Source organism: Capricornis sumatraensis, chromosome 15 (assembly GCF_032405125.1).
Source record: "Capricornis sumatraensis isolate serow.1 chromosome 15, serow.2, whole genome shotgun sequence".
NCBI lineage: Eukaryota > Metazoa > Chordata > Mammalia > Artiodactyla > Bovidae > Capricornis > Capricornis sumatraensis.
Window position 1 is genome coordinate 20,222,371 of NC_091083.1, and position 17,985 is coordinate 20,240,355.

The 17,985-nt window shown below is 41.1% G+C and overlaps 1 protein-coding gene across 1 annotated transcript in view; it reads left to right on the forward strand.

Annotated features, from left to right (window-relative positions):
• The window catches only part of CAMK1D (calcium/calmodulin dependent protein kinase ID), a 387,071-nt gene that overhangs the window by 236,472 nt on the left and 132,614 nt on the right, over positions 1-17,985 (forward strand). Inside the window, exon 3 of the mRNA XM_068987483.1 lies at positions 1,367-1,441. Coding sequence (XP_068843584.1) covers positions 1,367-1,441 — 75 coding nt within the window. The remainder of the gene's footprint in view (positions 1-1,366; positions 1,442-17,985) is intronic.

Here is a 17,985-nt window from a genome sequence, read left to right on the forward strand (position 1 = left end):
GTTTGTTCTATCTTACAAATTTCTTTTGAGGGGTAGACATTTCACGCTTAGGAAAATTGCATTCATTTTCCCTAAATAAATAATAACTCATTGTTTAGGAGCAAAGCAGCTCTACGCTATCAAGCAGCTCTGTGCTAGGTACTAAGGGGAAACAGGATGAGTAGGCTGTCATACCTATTTTCAGGGATTCACAGGAATCTATCTGCCTGTTCAATGCTTGCTTTTAAATGGCTCAGCAGTCATTTCAAAGAAGTTTGTGGTAAGAGCTAATTAGCTCATAATGAAATGATTCTTCTCTCAAACATTTTAAATAAACACCAAGTCCTACGTTCTGAGCAGAAGCTATTCCTAATCGGTAGTTCGAAGGGCAAGAATTAGACTGTTTTCTTTTCTTTTAGTTTTATCGTTAGGACTTTGCTGCTCCCAGTGTGGTCTGCAGACCAGCAGCAGCAGCATCTCCTGGGAGCTTGTTAGAAATGCCAGGCTCTCAGGCCCTGCCCAGAATCCACTGAATCAGAATGTGCACTGGGACCAGAATCCCCGGAGATTCATGTGTGCCCTTCGAGAAGCCCTGTCATAATATAGAATTCCTCCACCTCCCCTTGTGCAGACTGATCATCTGAGGATCTTGTTAAAACAGGTTCCTCTCCAGCCTGGGCTCCAGAGACTCTGATTCTGTTTGAGGAGAATTTGCATTTCTCACCATCTCCCAGGAGATGCTGGTGCTGCCTGTCTGGGAAGCACTCTTGGGGGAGCATCGGTCTAGTTTGCTTGGGGTACTGAACTGCCCTTTGAGGATGATGGTGACTAGAACCCCAATGAGGTGGTCAGTCTAGTTTTCCACTGCTCACCCTGGAGTCAGAAACCTGAAGGTGAAGCTGATCCCTGGAACATCCAGCCTGTTGTGGGGATGGATTTGCATACAATGGGCTGTTCAGGTCAGTCTGTGTTGGCCGTTGTGAGGCTGCAAAAGAGGGAGCAAGTAAATACTCCTTGGGGGCTCAGCCGTCCAAAGAGGGCCCTGCAAGATAATAGGATTTTGGCCCATTCCTGAGATTCCTGTGAATAAATGCTAGAGGGGTAGGCTGTACAGGGAAGCAGGGATGGTTATCCTGTTTTGCTACAACATCAGATACAGAGCCTCCAGAGAGAAGAGCAGAGAGCATGGAAGATGAGTCGGGGAAAAAAGTCTGGGGAAAAGATGAAGTGGCATCTTAAAACATCACCTTATAGTGTTTAGATTCTGTCTTGGAACTTGTTGCTATTATGAGATGCGTTTTTTTTTTCTTTTTAAGATAGCATGTTTCTTTGTACTTACATGTCTCAGGTATTTATTCCATGTCTGCACTTTTTTTTTTTCTTTCAGGATTAAGCATGAGAACATCGTGGCCCTGGAAGACATCTATGAAAGCCCAAATCACTTGTACTTGGTCATGCAGCTGTAAGTACTGTGTTTAATTGTTTGCAGACCTGGGGTTGCAAACTCAGATGCCTAAAGGGCCCGGTTGTGAAACTTGAATTAATGGAATGGGTCAGTAGGTAAGACCCGGGGTGCGGGGGGGGGGGGGGGTGCGCGGTGGGGGGTGGAAACTGCGGGACACTGGGTTAAGAATGTGTCTGTCTAAGGACAGTGACCTTGAGACCTCACTTGCTCTCGTCTGCAGCTGCTGGATCTGAAAAGCTACAGTTCTCATAATGGAATCCAGTGCTACTATTGCAGGGTCACTCTATTTGGGATGTCTCTTGTACATTTTTTTTAAGTGTGGATTTTTAAAAAATTATTTGTGTATTATTCCCACGTGACTTGCAAGATCTTAGTTCCCCAACCAGGGATTGAACCCATGCCCTCTGCAGTGGAAGCCTGGCTTCTTAATCACTGGACTTCCAGGGAAATTCTTTTGCTTTTTAATGTGCGAGGTCCAAATGTTGCTTCCTGGAAGCACTTCATGGTCCCACTGGGAAGTACACACTGCTTCTGTCTCCAGGAGAAACTCCCCGCCTCGTCTTCATTTCTCAAGACCTGGGGGGCAGCAGCAGATGGCAGCTCTGCGTTCTGTCCCTTCCCTTCTCTTCTGCTGCAGGCAGATGAAAGTGCATGAGCTTCATGCCAGACACAAGAGACATATAATTGGAGTCAGACTGTGCCATTAACAATAGTCCCCCTTTAGAATATTTCAGCATTCCAGTAACTCTGGAGCTTACCAAAAGGTGGAAGAAATAAGAAAGCTGAAAATCTAGGTAGAGACTTGACTTGAACATTTGTTTTTTTAAAATGTGAGATGAAATTAGCCTCCCCACTTATACTAATGCTTTCTTCTAAGTGATATAATTCGTAGGAGTATCCTAGGATTAAATTTGTTAGCATTAAGTGATGGAAACTGGATCAGAGTGCTACATTTTCACCACGACTTGAGTAAATTCTGGAACACTATACTATTGAGCTTAATGAGCAAAGGGGATTTTTGTTGAAGGTCAAAATATATAAATTTTGTTACTTATTAATGATTTGCAGACTGGATTTCCAAAGGTAGAAGATTTGAGGGTCAGGCTAACAGTTCATTTTTTTTTAATCGATTTTCCTTTTCCTTATGAATGTTTTAACAGTGTATTAACTTGGAATCATATTAACATGCAAACAGCTGTTCATCAATGCATTTGTTTAACATTTCACTGTTTGAAAGTATTTTTAGCAGATTATGAGATTTTTGTATAGATACTTCTAAAAGTGTCTAGGTTGGAAGCATGTGGGTGTTTTTCCTCTGGCGAATGACAGTCCGAGATGGCGACAGGCAGTTTTACAGGTTCATGTGGTGGTGTCTGCTGTGCAATAGGCAATGACTACTGGTTCCATGTTAAGTTTTCAATATCATGAGTGTGGTCTTTCCTAGTTCTGTGCTATTCTGTTTGTTTTATAATTTAGCACATTTCTAGTTCTCCCCAAGTCTCATGTACTTCCCAGAAGCTCATGTAACTTTGTTTTATACAGAATCACCTCTTAAAGAAGCAGGTGAATCACCTTTCCACCAAACACTGACTGCCCTGTAGGAAAAATAGGACGTTTTGGTGACAAGAAAAAGCCCCACAGAATGTCAGTAGTATATTTAAATGTGTGCTTTTTTATTGGTGATACAGAAAACCCCCAAAGTATTGATAGTTGAATCTAAAACTACATGTCTTCACTTGCCTGAAGTTCTCTGTTTACGGTAATGCCACTGAATAAGTGGAAAGCACCCCAAATATATGTGTCTCAGCTCTGCCTCTTAATAGCTGGGTGTATTTTGGCAAATAACTGGGCCTTTCTCAGTTTCAGTTTCCTTACTGGAAAAAATTTTACACAATAATAATATATTTACATAGAGGGCTGTAGTGAGTACTGAGAGAGAAAAATGTGTGAGAAATAATCTGTCATAAATAATAGGTCCTCAATGCAGACTAATTTCTTTATGGAATTATATCATTTTATCAGTTTGTCTCTGCAGATGGTCTTTAATTTTATGAGATAAAGTTCAGGGTACATTTGAATTCTGCCTTTCTAAGCAGCTGGGTTATATACTTAGGAGCAGAAGCGTGTGTAAAGGTGGGCTGGCAGGAGAGCATGAAAGTGTCCAGAATGGGACAAACTTTGAAATATTTCTCTTACTACTTTGTTATTGTCAGTGTGTAAATCTTCCATGGTCTTTGTTGAATTTATTCTGAAATATTTTCTCTTTTCAATCCTCTTGTTTATTTCATGTTTCCATTGACTCGCTGCTATTATATATATAGTATATATAATTGTATAAAAATACAATTGATTTTTGTACATTAAGCTACAACTTTGCTAGATTGACTTACAGGTTGTAGTAGTTGTTTTGTGGATTCCTAAATATGTTCTATCTAAACAGTCATGTCATCTGCAATTCACATTAATTCTGGTTGGTCCCCAAAGGAATTGTATTTGGTAAAGTGCTGATAGTTTAGTCCTAAATATTAAGTGTATTTTAATGTCCTAATTATATTCCTTTAAAGTATTTTATGTCAGATATTTTAAAAATTGAGACTGACCTTTCTTATTCCTTCCTCTTCTCCGTTTGTTATCTAAACCAGTGATATTTCTTTAAAGCAATGACAAAAAAGAAAGAAACGAGCGAGGGAGAGAGGGAGGAAGGAAAGAAGGAAAAAAGCAATGACGGAAAAGCTTTGATATATCAGAATACAGTCCTGGGAAAATCTTCAGTCAGGTTGAGGACTGGTGGGCTTTATTGTTTTTGTTGTTGCGTTTTAGTTTTTATTGATGTCTCAATAGTTTTTGTTCCCAAGACCCCCATGTCTTTTCTGCCTACATCAGTGGAAGGAGGTTTGGGTGTTTTTGTTTGTTTTTGAAGAGTTTAGAAAGACCTTATTTTCTCTGTCCTCGGGACTGATCTAGAACACAGCATTTGAGGGGAACTGTATTTCACGATATTTGTGCCTGGGAGGTTTCTGGTTTCCTGGGAAACATCATCTTGGTCACTGACACTTAGATATAATAGAGGATGCTCAGCCCCCTAATTTTATTACTTAGCTAATTGCTGTTTCAACTCTGAGTATGTAGCATACTTGTTCCATTGCTGTTGCAGCAAAAGAGACTAGATTGTTTATAGAGGTCTATATTTAAATTTTATTTGGGTTTTGGGACAAATGTCTTTTTTTTTCAGAATGCTATTTTCTGGAACTTGCTTCTCTGTTTTAGTTCTTTTTGTGATTATTGAGAGATAATTGGCTTATAACTTCATATTCATTTTAGGTGTACAACATCATGAATAGTTCTTTTTGGAACATTCTTCTTTAGATACTGTGAGGTCAAAATGACACTGGGGTAAGTTATGGAAGAAAAGTCAGTTTGTTTAAACTTCATTTCTGGCCTGACTTTCTGGCCCACATCCCTGGAGATGATAAAAGACCACCCTCAACTCCTCCCCTTCCACATCTGTAACAACTTAGGATGTGAAATACACTCCAGGCTGATTTGTCAAAGGACAAATCAGAATACTTTTTAAAGAATGAGATTATACCTCATATTGCGTTGAATTATATCCTATTTTCAGTTAGGCTTAAATGCCTATATGTGGGTAACTACTGAATTTACATCCTCCGTCCAGACCTTTCCCTGCATCCAGGCTGTACACCCAGCTGTCTGCTCAGTGGCTCCGCTTGGCTGGATCATGAGTGTTCATGAGATTTGAAATACACTGCTGAACGGTCCACAGAATCTGCTTCTGCTGCCAGTCTCATCTCAGCAAATGGTAGACTCCTTTCTTGCAATTGCTCAGGCCAAAAGCAAAGTCCTCCTCGACTCCTCTTTATTCTCTCATGTCCCGCAGTCCCATCCGTCGGCACACCCTATGGTTACCCCCTCGAGACTATCCTGAGGATTCAGCCGCTTTCTCGCCTTCATCACTGCCATGAATGAAGCTCGTCTTTCCTCCCCCAGCCTTGCCCCGCTGCACTGTTCTCGCTCAGCGTGTTAGCCAGACCTTGCCATGCCTCTGTGGACTCCCACTGCCTTCGCATTTCAGAACCCAGAGCCCCAGCAGTGGAAGCACGGAGTCTTAACCACTGCGTTGCCAGGGAAGGTCCTGAGACCGAGTCCTGGCAGCAGTCTCCGGGATCGCCCGTGTGCAGACACCCTGGTCCCCTCTCTGACCTCATCTCCCACTCCTCTCTCGTTACTTCATTCAGCTGCGTTATCTCATTCACCTTGCTGTTCCTCAAACACACTGTGCCTGCGCCCCAGTGGACCTGTGTTCTGCTTGGAACTGTCTCTTCATGCTGTCAGGGGAATGCTAGAAATATTAGAATTTCTGCCGAATGTCACTTTTCCAGTGAGTTGTTCCCCAGCTCCCCTGTGAAACAGCACCTCTCCTCCCGTCTGCTGGCACATGTCCATTCATTCCCTGTCCTCTTCCCAGCTCGATTTTTCTCTACCCCACCGCCAGAAAACATCCCTCCGCTTTGTTCTCTGCTTAGAAATGTGCTTGCACCCTGTGGTGGGCTCTTACCAAATATTTGTTCCATTAATGATCACATATAAAAGGAAAAGTGGCTAACATTTATTCACTCATTTAATTCTTACCCCAAGGAGCAACTCTTATCCCAATTGTACATGGAGAACCTGAGCAGAAATGTTGGATCCTTCATCCAAGCCAGAGGGTGACCCAGTGGATATACTTAATCAGTGTAATACAATATACTGATGACATTTTCTAGGAAAGAATCTCGTAGGTAATATTAATGTGAGTAGTTCAGTTTACCTGGAAAAATGTATTACTTAGGATTTCATAAAAGCTTAGCTAACTATAAAATGCCCTCTATTTTGTAGTAGTTTGTCAGGGGGAAAATTTACTAAATTATATCACAGGAAACGCTAAAGCAATCTCAGTTCATTCACAGCAATGATCATGTCTCTTTCTTAGATAATTTTTTTCAGTTAATGAAGAAATGAATGAATGTGTTTTATCAATATTGTGACTTTCTGCATTGGCATATACTGCATAAGATAAAGATATCCTTTTATTCCATGATAGCATTAAGATATGTACAGCTAGTTACCCGCTGAGCCTGAAAACTAGTGATTAAATGCATATTCTTTAAAGAATGTTAATTTGATTCCTGAGCAGTCCAAGACACAAAAACACATGCAGCTTCCAAGAGAAAATATGATTTATCTACTTCACGAGCTGGTGTACAAAGCTGTTTGAATAGCTCCTTGCTTGTGGGTTGTCAGTGTTAGCTTCATGTGGACATTGTATTCATAATTCATACTGTGTATTCCCAGAAACAGTTTTAATTAGAACACAAATTATGACTCCCAATAGAAAGTCTTTTGTAAGTAGCCAAGCATAATCATGGAGACAGAAGTGCTACTGCCTATGACACCTTAGTATATTTACATATAGATTACCAAAGTCTTATCTCTGTTCACAACAGGCACTGATTGAGAGCCCAGAAGACCTGTGACTTCTGTTTAGTATTGGGTGGGTGGGCAGGGGGCTGGGGGACCCACGTGAGGTGTGGTTGGGGGAATTCAAGGCTCTCTTTGCAGAGGAACCATCATAACATGCAAGGCCGAAAGGCTGGTACACAGAGAGGCTTTGAGGAGCCTGGGTAGGATGTGAGGGGCTCAGTCTGTGGGGGGTCCAGTTTATGAGAGGTTTAGTCTGTGAGGGGTCCAGTGTGTGTGGGGGGGTCCAGTCTTTGAAGGGTTTAGAATGAAGGGGGTCCAGTCTGTGGCAGTTGGTTCTTTAAGGGTCTCAGTTGATGGGGGATGCAGTCTGTTGTAAGGAGCTCAATCCGTGGAGGGTCCGGCCTGTGAAAGGTGCCTTCTGTAATGTGTTCGGTCTGTAGGGACATGTCTCTGGGGGTTCATGCTCTATGTGGTTTTAGTCCTGTGGGGTTTCAGTCTGGCTGGAATCGGAGATGGTGTGTCCTCTTGGTGGGAGATATGGCTGGAGTCTGTGACGGAGACAAACCCAGTACTGAGCTGTCATCTTCCAGGCTAATTACGTAATGTGGCTTTATTGTCTTTCCTGCCACTGAAAAACCTACTGAGAGTTAAAGAGTTTAGAGAGTTATGAAGAAAAGAAAAGAAAAAGCCGAGATGCAGTATAATCATGGACCAGTTTCACTAGGTTCAGCTGTGAAACTGCCAAAATACAATCACGTTTTTTAGATCTTTTATTTTAAGATTTTTTTTTAAGTAAGCATTTACAGCTATAAATTTTCCTCTTAGCTGTGCTTTTGCTGAATCCTATTTTTGGTATATTATGTTTCCATTTTCACTTGTCTCAAGATAGTTTCTCCTTTCCCTTGTGATTTCTTCTCTGACTTGGTGTGTTGTTTAATTTCTACATATTTATGAATTTTCCAGCTTTCCTTCTGCTGTTGATTTCTAGTTTCCTTCCCTTGTGATCATAAAAGAAACTTTGTATGACTTCATTCTTTCAAAATTTAATTTTGTGTGTCTTGTTTCTTAATGTATCCTGGAGAATGTTCCACCTGAACTTGACAAAAATGTGCATGTACTGTTGCTGGGTGGTATAGTCTGTGTATGTCTCTTGGGTTCAGTTGGGCCGTAGTGATGTTCAAAGCCTCTGTTTCCTTATTGACATGCTGTTTGGCTGTTCCGTTTGTTATGGAGAGTAGTGTATTGAAGTCTCCTTCTAGTTCTATAGAGCTGCTTTTCTCTTCAGTCCGTTTGATGTTCGCATCATGTATTTTGGACCTCTGACATGATACATGCTTGATGCATGTGTCTTCTTGTTGAATGGATCCTTTTATCAACATGTAATGTCCTTCATTGTCTCTTATAACAGTTTGACTTTATAATCGTGTTTTAATGCAATCATGTTTGATACATTATAATTTTATTCTAAACAGCATCTTGGGCTTCCCCGGTAGCTCAGCTAGTAAAGAATCTGCCTGCAATGCAGGAGACCCCCGTTCAGTTGCTAGGCTACCCACTCCAGTGTTCTTAGGCTTCCCTGGTAGCTCAGATGGTGGAGAATCCGGCCTGCAGTGTGGGAGACCTGGGTTCAATTCCTGGGTGGGGAAGATCCCCTGGAGGAGGGCACGGCAACCCACTCCAGTGTTCTTGCCTAGAGAATCCCCATGGACAGAGGAACCTAGTGGGCTACAGTCCATGGGGTCACAAAAAGTCAGACACAGCTGAGCAATTAAGCACAGCACAAGCAACATCTTACCCATTTTATCCAGTTTGAACAAAGTTGAACTACTTTAATGAAGTCTAATGAGTTCTTTAAAGTATGCACAATTTAAAAATCCTAGCGACTAAACTACCACTACCATACATTTTAGAATAATTGTAAAAATTTTGATAGGTTGCATCTGGTCACTAATATGGATTCAAATTTGAGAATCCATAAACATATATAAAAAGTAGAGGCATCCATAGAATATAAAACATCAATTTCAGAAATTACCCACTTACTAACTTACACATTGTACACATATTTATTTGATTTAAGAATACATATAATGGTGTAGAGTCAGCAATTGGAGCTTATAAAATAAAAAAAATAGCGATATCTCTGTGGACTTCATTGCTTCTAATTCTCTAGTAGATAAACATTTGAGGCTTGTAAAAAGCATGCATATAAATTAATTAATACAGTAAATTTCTGTAATAAATTTCTGCGTATATCAGATTAGACGTTCTAGTATAAGATGCCCCTGAATTACAATTCCATTTGATGACTTATTAAAAGAACCAGACTCTCTACTCCAAGCAAACCAATTTTCTCATGCTCTGCAAATAGGATGTGAGTGTCCTAGCCTCAGAGTTTCTCTCATATCTTCCGAGGTTTTTAAATACTCTTTCTCTTCTTCTGAGGCATCTGGACCCTCTCTTTTCTCTTGGACCATCAGACTAAACCCTTCATATACCACCCAGACTCCTTAATGCTTCTTTTTTTTTCTTTAAAGCAGCCCTTCAGGCTGGAGCACAACCCTCTTAGGCCCAGCACATCCATCAAGCTAAGTCCTAATCATCTTCCACCTAAGGGTGTCATCTCCACTAGAGCCTTCTCTGTGACCTTAGAGAATTCTACACAAACCTTGAAGAAAGCAGTGATAAAATTGCTCCTCTTTAGAATGTAAGCTGTGCACCCGCTGTGGTCCCAGGGCCCCAGCTCACAAAGACTCACTCTTTCCTGAAATTCTGCACATTTACAACCTGTCGCAGTCATTGTGCAGCTTAATAACCATTCATTCATGTACTCAGCAGGTGCTTCTGGAGCCCCTGCCATATGTGTGGGTTTATTAACCCAGGAGATGTAACAGTGAATACTGCGAACTCCCTTCCTCAACAGAGCAAACATTATAGCAGGAGAGACAGAAACAGATGAACAGGTCACTTAATAAACAAGATCCCATCTACCAGGCAGTGGTAAGGTCTGTCGAGAAAAGGAGAGTCGGAGGATGTGAAATTCTGAAAGGTGGGTGAGTGGTTTGCTATTTTATACACATGGTCAGGGGAGACCTTTCTGAGAGGTGGCATTTGAGCAGAGACCTGCAGGGAGTGAGGTCCTGAACCACATGGCCGGGCCTGACTTCACTGGTGTGGCTCACGGAGCCCTGCACCCATAAAAGCCCCCACACCTGGAGGTCAGTATTTTGTACTTGCCATCTTAAAATTCTCTTTTTTCTTTTTTAAATAAAACTTTTTTATTTTATATTGGAATATAGCTGATTAACAATGTTGTGGTAATTTCAGGTGGACAGCAAAGGAACTCAGCTATACATACACATGTATCCATTCTCCCCCAAATCCCCCTCCCATCCAGGCTGCCACGTAACACTGAGCAGAGTTCCCTGTGCTATACAGTAGGTCCCTGTTGGTTGTCCATTCTAAATATAGCAGTGATTGACTCTGAATTTGTGTTTTGTAAGTGAAGTCCCAGGAGCTTGGAGCATCGGCTTGTATCAAGTTCCACCTCCTGTTGTCTTCCCACCTGCCACCTTCTCCCCTGCTCCCACCCTGTGGGGATCTGGGCATGGTAGGGGTTCTGGTCAGATGTTTGCAGCCCACACCCCAGTGCAAGTGGAACTGCAGGTGCTGTGGGGTCTGCACTCACCCCACAGGTGAGTATCCCCGTGACTGAAGGAGCATGACATTAAATAACGCAAAAAAAGAAAAAAGCACCATGACAGGTTGAGTGAGAGACAGTAGAAGAAGTGGGGGGGAGGAAAGTTTTCCTGGTTTCTGAGCAAGAAACGTTTGGTTTTATTTTGCACTTGATGTAGCCTTTGCTGTGGCCAACCCTGCATGTGGCTGTCAGAGAAAACATCCCGGTAGCGTGACCGCAGGTGCATGGTGAGGGTGGAGCAGGTGCGCCCCACAGTAGGGGACAGTCAGGGGGCCTGAGAGGCCGCTGAGAGGCAGGGCGCAGGTGAGCAGCTCAGCAGAAGGGCCCCAGCTGGGGCACGTCGAGTGGGGCCTGGATTCAGGAGGAGGAGGGGTAGCAGGGAGGAGGTCTGAAGGGGGGAGTTCTAGAACACTCCGCAGTTTACCTGTGTCGCGGCACATTTACTTTTAAGTGACTGCGTCCTGGATTGCCGATTCACATCTGAGTTCCTGCACAGCAGAGACACCATTAAGTCCTGGGATAGAGCCCAAGATAACCTTGGAAATAATCGAATTCAACACCAACTTCTGTTCTTTTGAGGGAATCACTGCCCTTTCCTTGGGATCATGGAAATCCAAATGGTTTTTCAGATTATTTCATGGGGAAGGTTGAGGCTATTCAGTGTAAACTCCCTCCTGTTCCATTGGAGATTTTGTCCAGCATCTGGAAGGAGATTTGGGGGTGGTCTCATGGGGTTTGGGCTTCCCTTGTGGCTCAGTTGGTAAAGAATCTGCCTGCAACGTGGGAGATCTGGGTTCCATCCCTGGGTTGGGAAGAACCCCTGGAGAAGGGAAAGGCTACCCACTCCCGTATTCTGGCCTAGAAAATTCCATGGACTGTATAGTCCATGGGATCACAAAGAGTCGGATACAACTTTCACTTCACTTCATGGAATTTATTTAAGAAATTAATTTAAGGATGCTGCAAATGGAAAGTACCATGGATGCCGGGCCATCTCCTGCCTCTGATGAGTCCCTTGACAGCTCAGCTCCTGGCCTCCCTGGTTTGTCTGTAAAGTGGAAGAGTCTTATCATTGTTTTCTTGTGTCAGACAAGCCGGAGGTCTCAATTCTCAAGTTCCGTAGTCTGCTTCATCTGCTGTCCCCATTTTCTCAGTGTGAAACAAGCATAGACATGAGAAATCCAGCAGTTTGGTTTTCTGCATGTGCTAGCCCAGTCTCTCCATTTCCCAAGCTGATACTTTTAAAACCATGTTCTGTCTCTGTGAATCCATGGGGCTTCATAAATAAGGCAGGTTGATGATGAAGCTGGTGTGGCAGCCCCGATTAGTGTAAGAAATTTGATGTTTTACAGGGCGGGGTAAGCGGGAATGGCTGGGGGTTGTAGAGAGGTTCTCTGGTTGCTGTCTGGAAGCAGGCATTTAGAATTCTGCTAGATCTGGATAATTAACTTTACATCTTGAAATCAAAATCCTTGTTTCTTTGAGGCTCAGACTCTCAAGCTTTGTTTTCTTTCAGCCTTCCTTGTTTCTGTCGTCCCCATCTTCTTTCTTTCCTTCTAGTTTTATTGAGATGGAATTGACACACAGGGCTGCATAAGTTGAAGGTATACAGCACAATGGTTTGATTCATTTACATCATGAAGTGGTATCACAATACCTTTGATAAATATCCATCATTTCATATAGGTACTTGTGATGAGAACTTTTAGGATTTACTCTCTTAACTTTCATTTGTAATATGCAGCAGTATTATTTATATTTATCATGTTGTAAATTATATCCCTCCTTCTTATTGATAATTGGAAGTTTGTACTGTTTGGCCCCACCTTCTTTTATACATTGAATACTTTGTTTTCTGACACATCAATTTCTACCTGTTCTCAGCCTAGCTGACAACAATCCCTCAATTTTTAAAGTTTCTTGCCTCTTCTTTGGCATTATTGGGGTCCCCCAATGCCTCCCTGCTGGGTTTCCTTATATAGTCAGCACCCTTCCAGTATCTCCATGGACACTCCCCTGCCAGCATCCTTCCTTCCTTGCCTGCTGTATCCATCTTGCAGATGCAAAACTTGACATCAGTGTGACTTCTGCTCCTACATTAGGGCTGCTGGGTACCACTGGAAGATGGGATACATTCTGGTGGCTTGGATCTGCTGAAAATGAAATGGTCTCCAATCTCAGCCCAGTCCAGCATCACTCAGCTTTCTTTTCCTGTGATTCTGGCAAGATTCTTCTGTTCTCTTGTTTTCCCCTTACTCCAGACATGCGTTGTTCTTCTGAGCTACCTGCTCCATTGATTGGGTATTAGAACTGTATGAGCCTTTAAGGATGGTGCTTTGTAAATCAATACAAGGATACTAAAGTGGTATCAAGCTTCTTGTAAAAAAATCCCCCATATTTTGATTGTATAAGTTAAAAAAGCAGCTGGAAATCTTTCATCAAAGTATTCAACAATTCAAGTGCAAAACAATAACAACTTTTGACATTTTTAACAAATTGCAGTTATTGAAGACAAAACTTGAAAACACGTCCCCATGAAAGAAAGAAACTGAACAAATTACATGATGAGAGCTCAAATAAAGTCTTATATATATGCATATATGTATATGTATACATACATATACAAGTAATGTCACATACATATACAAGTAATGTCATATACATATACATTGTATATATATACACAAACTCGTAGTTTCAAAATTTTTGATTGTCCTTTGGAATAACTGAATCTGTGAGCAGCATCTTGGTAGAACTCCTACTTTTAATTGGGTGACTGTGTATCTGTGCTGCAGTGGATTGAGACTGGGAAGACTGTTTTGCAGCTTTCACATATAGATAAACATTTTAAAAATTATCAATAGAGACAAATTTGACAGTGTTTATCTTTTAAAAGGAGGGTGAAGGGAAGTGAAGTGAAGTCACTCAGTCGTGTCTGCCTCTTTGCGACCCCATGGACTGTAGCCTACCAGGCTCCTCCCTCCACGGGATTCTCCAGGCAAGAGTACTGGAGTGGGTTGCCATTTCCTTCTCTAAAAGGAGGGTAGTATTTATCAAAGAAAGATAGTATTTGTTCAAGAAAGGTAGAAAAATGACAGTTACTGTATAAAAATACTTGAGCTGAAGTATTTATACTTAATTTGACTTAAAATTTACAATTTAGAATGTTTTTATTTAGCAGGACTTACTTTGAATATACTAGGTAATGAAGCAGTTACATAAAGAGTGTTTTCTAAGTTAAAAATACGGCTAATAGAAAAAATTCACTTGAAGTTGTTCACAATTTCTTTTTTTTTTTTTACTTTACAATATCATATTGGTTTTGCCATACATTGACATGAATCCACCACGGGTGTTCACAATTTCAAATTTAGTGATTGTAAAATATAACTTTGAAGATTGTAAGTAATTTTATGAAAAATTTTTAATAATAGGTCCACATTAGAAAAAGTGAATTCTTTAGATATGGATTTAAAGAGGGGTATCAATTAAAAATTAATGAAAATAGGTGACTATGTTCCAAAAGTATTTATTCTGCTTACATTATTTTCTGATATTCATATAGTCAACAGAAAGAAGTTTTTTTTTTAATTAATATATGTGGATGTAAGTTATTTTATTTTTTGGAAATAAGTTTCTTTTTGCAGATAGCTATTAAACAAAATTCTCTTTCATAGACATACCAATGTGGTAAGCCAGTTGTCATCCATAAATAAAAAATTCAGATATCATATGATTTTATTAACCTCAGTGGCTTCTTTCACTCTCTGAATAGGCTGGTTAGTTCCTAAGTAATTCAGTAGTTCTTGCTGCAACTCTCTTTCTAATCTGCCTTATCTCTAAGAATTAAACCAATCCTTCCTGTCTTTTCCTACTGTCCCATAAATGATTTCATTGCACTCTTTTTGCTCTTAACTTGCTCACACATGTCTCTCTTCTAACTGTAAGCTCCCTTGAAACATTGTCTCATTTGTGCATTCTCAAGATTCATCCCAATGCCTGGAACTGAAAAGGCTCATGAATATTAAGTAAATCTTTCTGATTATTGATAATGAGTATTTCTGATTATTAATGTTTATTAAATAAATCATTATTCATAGAATGATTGTTAAGCAAATGAATTTAGAAATCTAGGGATTTTTTTTTGTACAACACCCTAATAAGGTAACGTGTCCATATGCATTTGCATTCAACATACCTTTCTTTTCATCACTGCTCAATAACCATTTATTCAGACCCCGTAGTGACAAGCACATGAGATTGAAAACATTTCAGGGCAGCTGCACTCATAACGGTTGCAGGAGTGCTCTCTAAAATAGGGATGAAGTTGTATTGAATACAGATGTGACATCTGATGCCTTTAAAACAAACCAGTGAAGCCTAAGCAAAGTGCATCATTAAAGAAGGGGAATTTCTTGTCTGCGAGAGCATGATATACATAGACATCACTAGTATACTAACCACAGAGCCCAGAGCCCAGTTTGTAAGCCTTATGAGTAGGCAGAGTGGCTCCCATTCAGGGACTAGGATGCGGCCAGAAGTGTTTTCTAACATCTTAAAAAGTTTTAAGAAACCATCCTTCTCCTGGAATGAGTGGAGTTCCTTGAGTCAGCAGGGGATTTCGAGGATTGGTAACATCTGTCTGAACTGCATCTCTGTAGGGTCAGATGGGATGGGGACGGGGAGTTGGGGAGAAAGCGTGTTGGGTCAGATATGGGGTCAGTGCAGAGGAAGTGAGCGTTTCAGAAGCAGTCCCAACCAGAACATTTCCTGCCGATTGATGCCAAGTTATTTGGAAGAAAGGACTCCAGCTATTTTAGTTTATAAACCCTTGATAAAGGTCCTTGAAGGAGGTGGCTAAATCTTTTAGCCATTCCTGAGTAGAGTTGGAATTTATTAATTCATGTATCTAAAAACTAAAGTACATGCAAATAATGGACTTGTTCTAAAATAATGTTTAAATGACTAACTTTGCTCAAATATCTACCTTCCCAAGAGCAGTTTGCTTAACTAAGTAAATTGACCCTGGTCCCTTATGAAGAGCCTGAGCAGCTCATCATCTGATTCCAGGAATAGTTTTCCAGCCACTGAATTATGCATATTTATATTCAGAAAAGCCATTCCCAGCCCCTCTCTATGGTGACTCACTATCTTCTGTTCTGTCATCCCCGGCTCGTTAGAGGAGATGGCATTTCTGAGTGGTGGAAACATGGGAGATTAAGGGTGGGTGAGTGCCCAGAGGTGGGTGGACTTGTATCTCGAGGACAACTGAGTGGACAGTAGCAGGAATTTTGGACACTTCAGGGAAGTTTTGCAGGAGATTTTGAGGGCCCTTCAATTGTATTTTTTTGTTTCATTCATCTCCCAGCTGTAGCACCCCACCCACTCTGCATATGACCCAGAGGGTTAATGCATCCTGTGCAGAGAAAGAAACAGTTTTCTGGGTTAGAGTACAGCAAGTAACCGTGAGTAACAGTCAGACCTCTGCAGTGGCCTCTGTAAGTAAATCAACATAGTTGCACAGGGACATCTTGATTCTAAGCTTCTAGACGCTCAAGTTGCATCTAGAAATTAACATTGTTTCTACACCGAAAGTTCCATTTATACCATATTCAGTTCAGTTCAGTTCAGTCGCTCATTCGTGTCCGACTCTTTGCGACCCCATGAATCGCAGCACGCCAGGCCTCCCTGTCCATCACCAACTCCCGGAGTTCACTCAGACTCAACGTCCATCGAGTCAGTGATGCCATCCAGCCATCTCATCCTCTGTCATCCCCTTCTCCTCCTGCCCCCAATCCCTCCCAGCATCAGAGTCTTTTCCAATGAGTCATCTCTTCCCATGAAGTGGCCAAAGTACTGGAGTTTCAGCTTCAACATCAGTCCTTCCAAAGAAATCCCAGGGCTGATCTCCTTCAGAATGGACTGGTTGGATCTCCTTGCAGTCCAAGGGACTCAAGAGTCTTTTCCAACACCACAGTTCAGAAGCATCAATTCTTCGGCGCTCAGCTTTCTTCACAGTCCAACTCTCATATCCATACATGACCACAGGAAAAACCATAGCCTTGACTAGACGAACCTTAGTCGGCAAAGTAATGTCTCTGCTTTTGAATATACTATCTATGTTGGTCATAACTTTTCTTCCAAGGAGTAAGCGTCTTTTAATTTCATGGCTGCAGTCACCATCTGCAGTGATTTTTGAGCCCAGAAAAATAAAGTCAGCCACTCTTTCCAATGTTGCCCCATCTATTTGCCATGAAGTGATGGGACCAAATGCCATGATCTTCGTTTTCTGAATATTGAGCTTTAAGCCAACTTTTTCACTCTCCTCTTTCACTTTCATCAAGAGGCTCTTAGTTCCTCTTCACCTTCTGCCATAAGGGTGGTGTCCTCTGCATATCTGAGGTTATTGATATTTCTCCCGGCAATCTTGATTCCAGCTTGTGCTTCTTCCAGTCCAGCGTTTCTCAGAATGTACTCTGCATATAAGTTAAATAAGCAGGGTGACAATATACAGCCTTGATGTACTCCTTTTCCTGTTTGGAACCAGTCTTCTATTCCATGTCCGGTTCTAACTGTTGCTTCCCGACCTGCATACAGATTTCTCATACGTACATGGAAATGTTATGCCCTGGATAAGGTTACTTCATTAATTGCTTACATGGGTGGTTTTGATAAGCACTGTGCATAACATTATGTAGCATGTACCTTAAAAAAAAAAATCTTTTGGCCACACCACACCACATGTGGGGTCTTAGTTTCCTGACCAGGAATCAAACCTGAGCCCTCTGCAGTGGAAGTGTGGATTCTTAACTACTGGACCACCAGGAAGTCCCTGTAGCATGTATTCATACCTGTGTTTTTAAATAAGGTTATATAGGTTATACAGGCACATGTATGCTTATATATACAGGGAGTGTCTAAAGGAATATTCAGAAAACTGCTCAGAGTTGATTCTTGGAGGAAAGCATTCACATTTAGAATAGGAAGAAAACTTATTTTTAATATATACCCTTTTATACTACTTGAATTTCTTTTCTTAAACCATATTTTTTTTTAAAATTAAGGGACCCCGGGGTTTTAAGACTTTATTGTAAATGACTTATCAGATCATTATGACCCTTTGGGTCTTTCACCCACTGGATCTTTCACTGCCAGCCTGGAATAGTAATTATTTTGCTTCTACCAATAATTTTTGAAGCATCGAGAATCAGCTGTCAAATCTTCCACCATGAAGATGTGATTAAGAGAGAGGCAGTTACATTGACAAATAATATCAGACTCTAAATGAGAAAAAATCTGATATGGTGCATTTTCAGAACAGATTCATTTTTAATATCAACTGTCGAACTGAGTCCTTAAT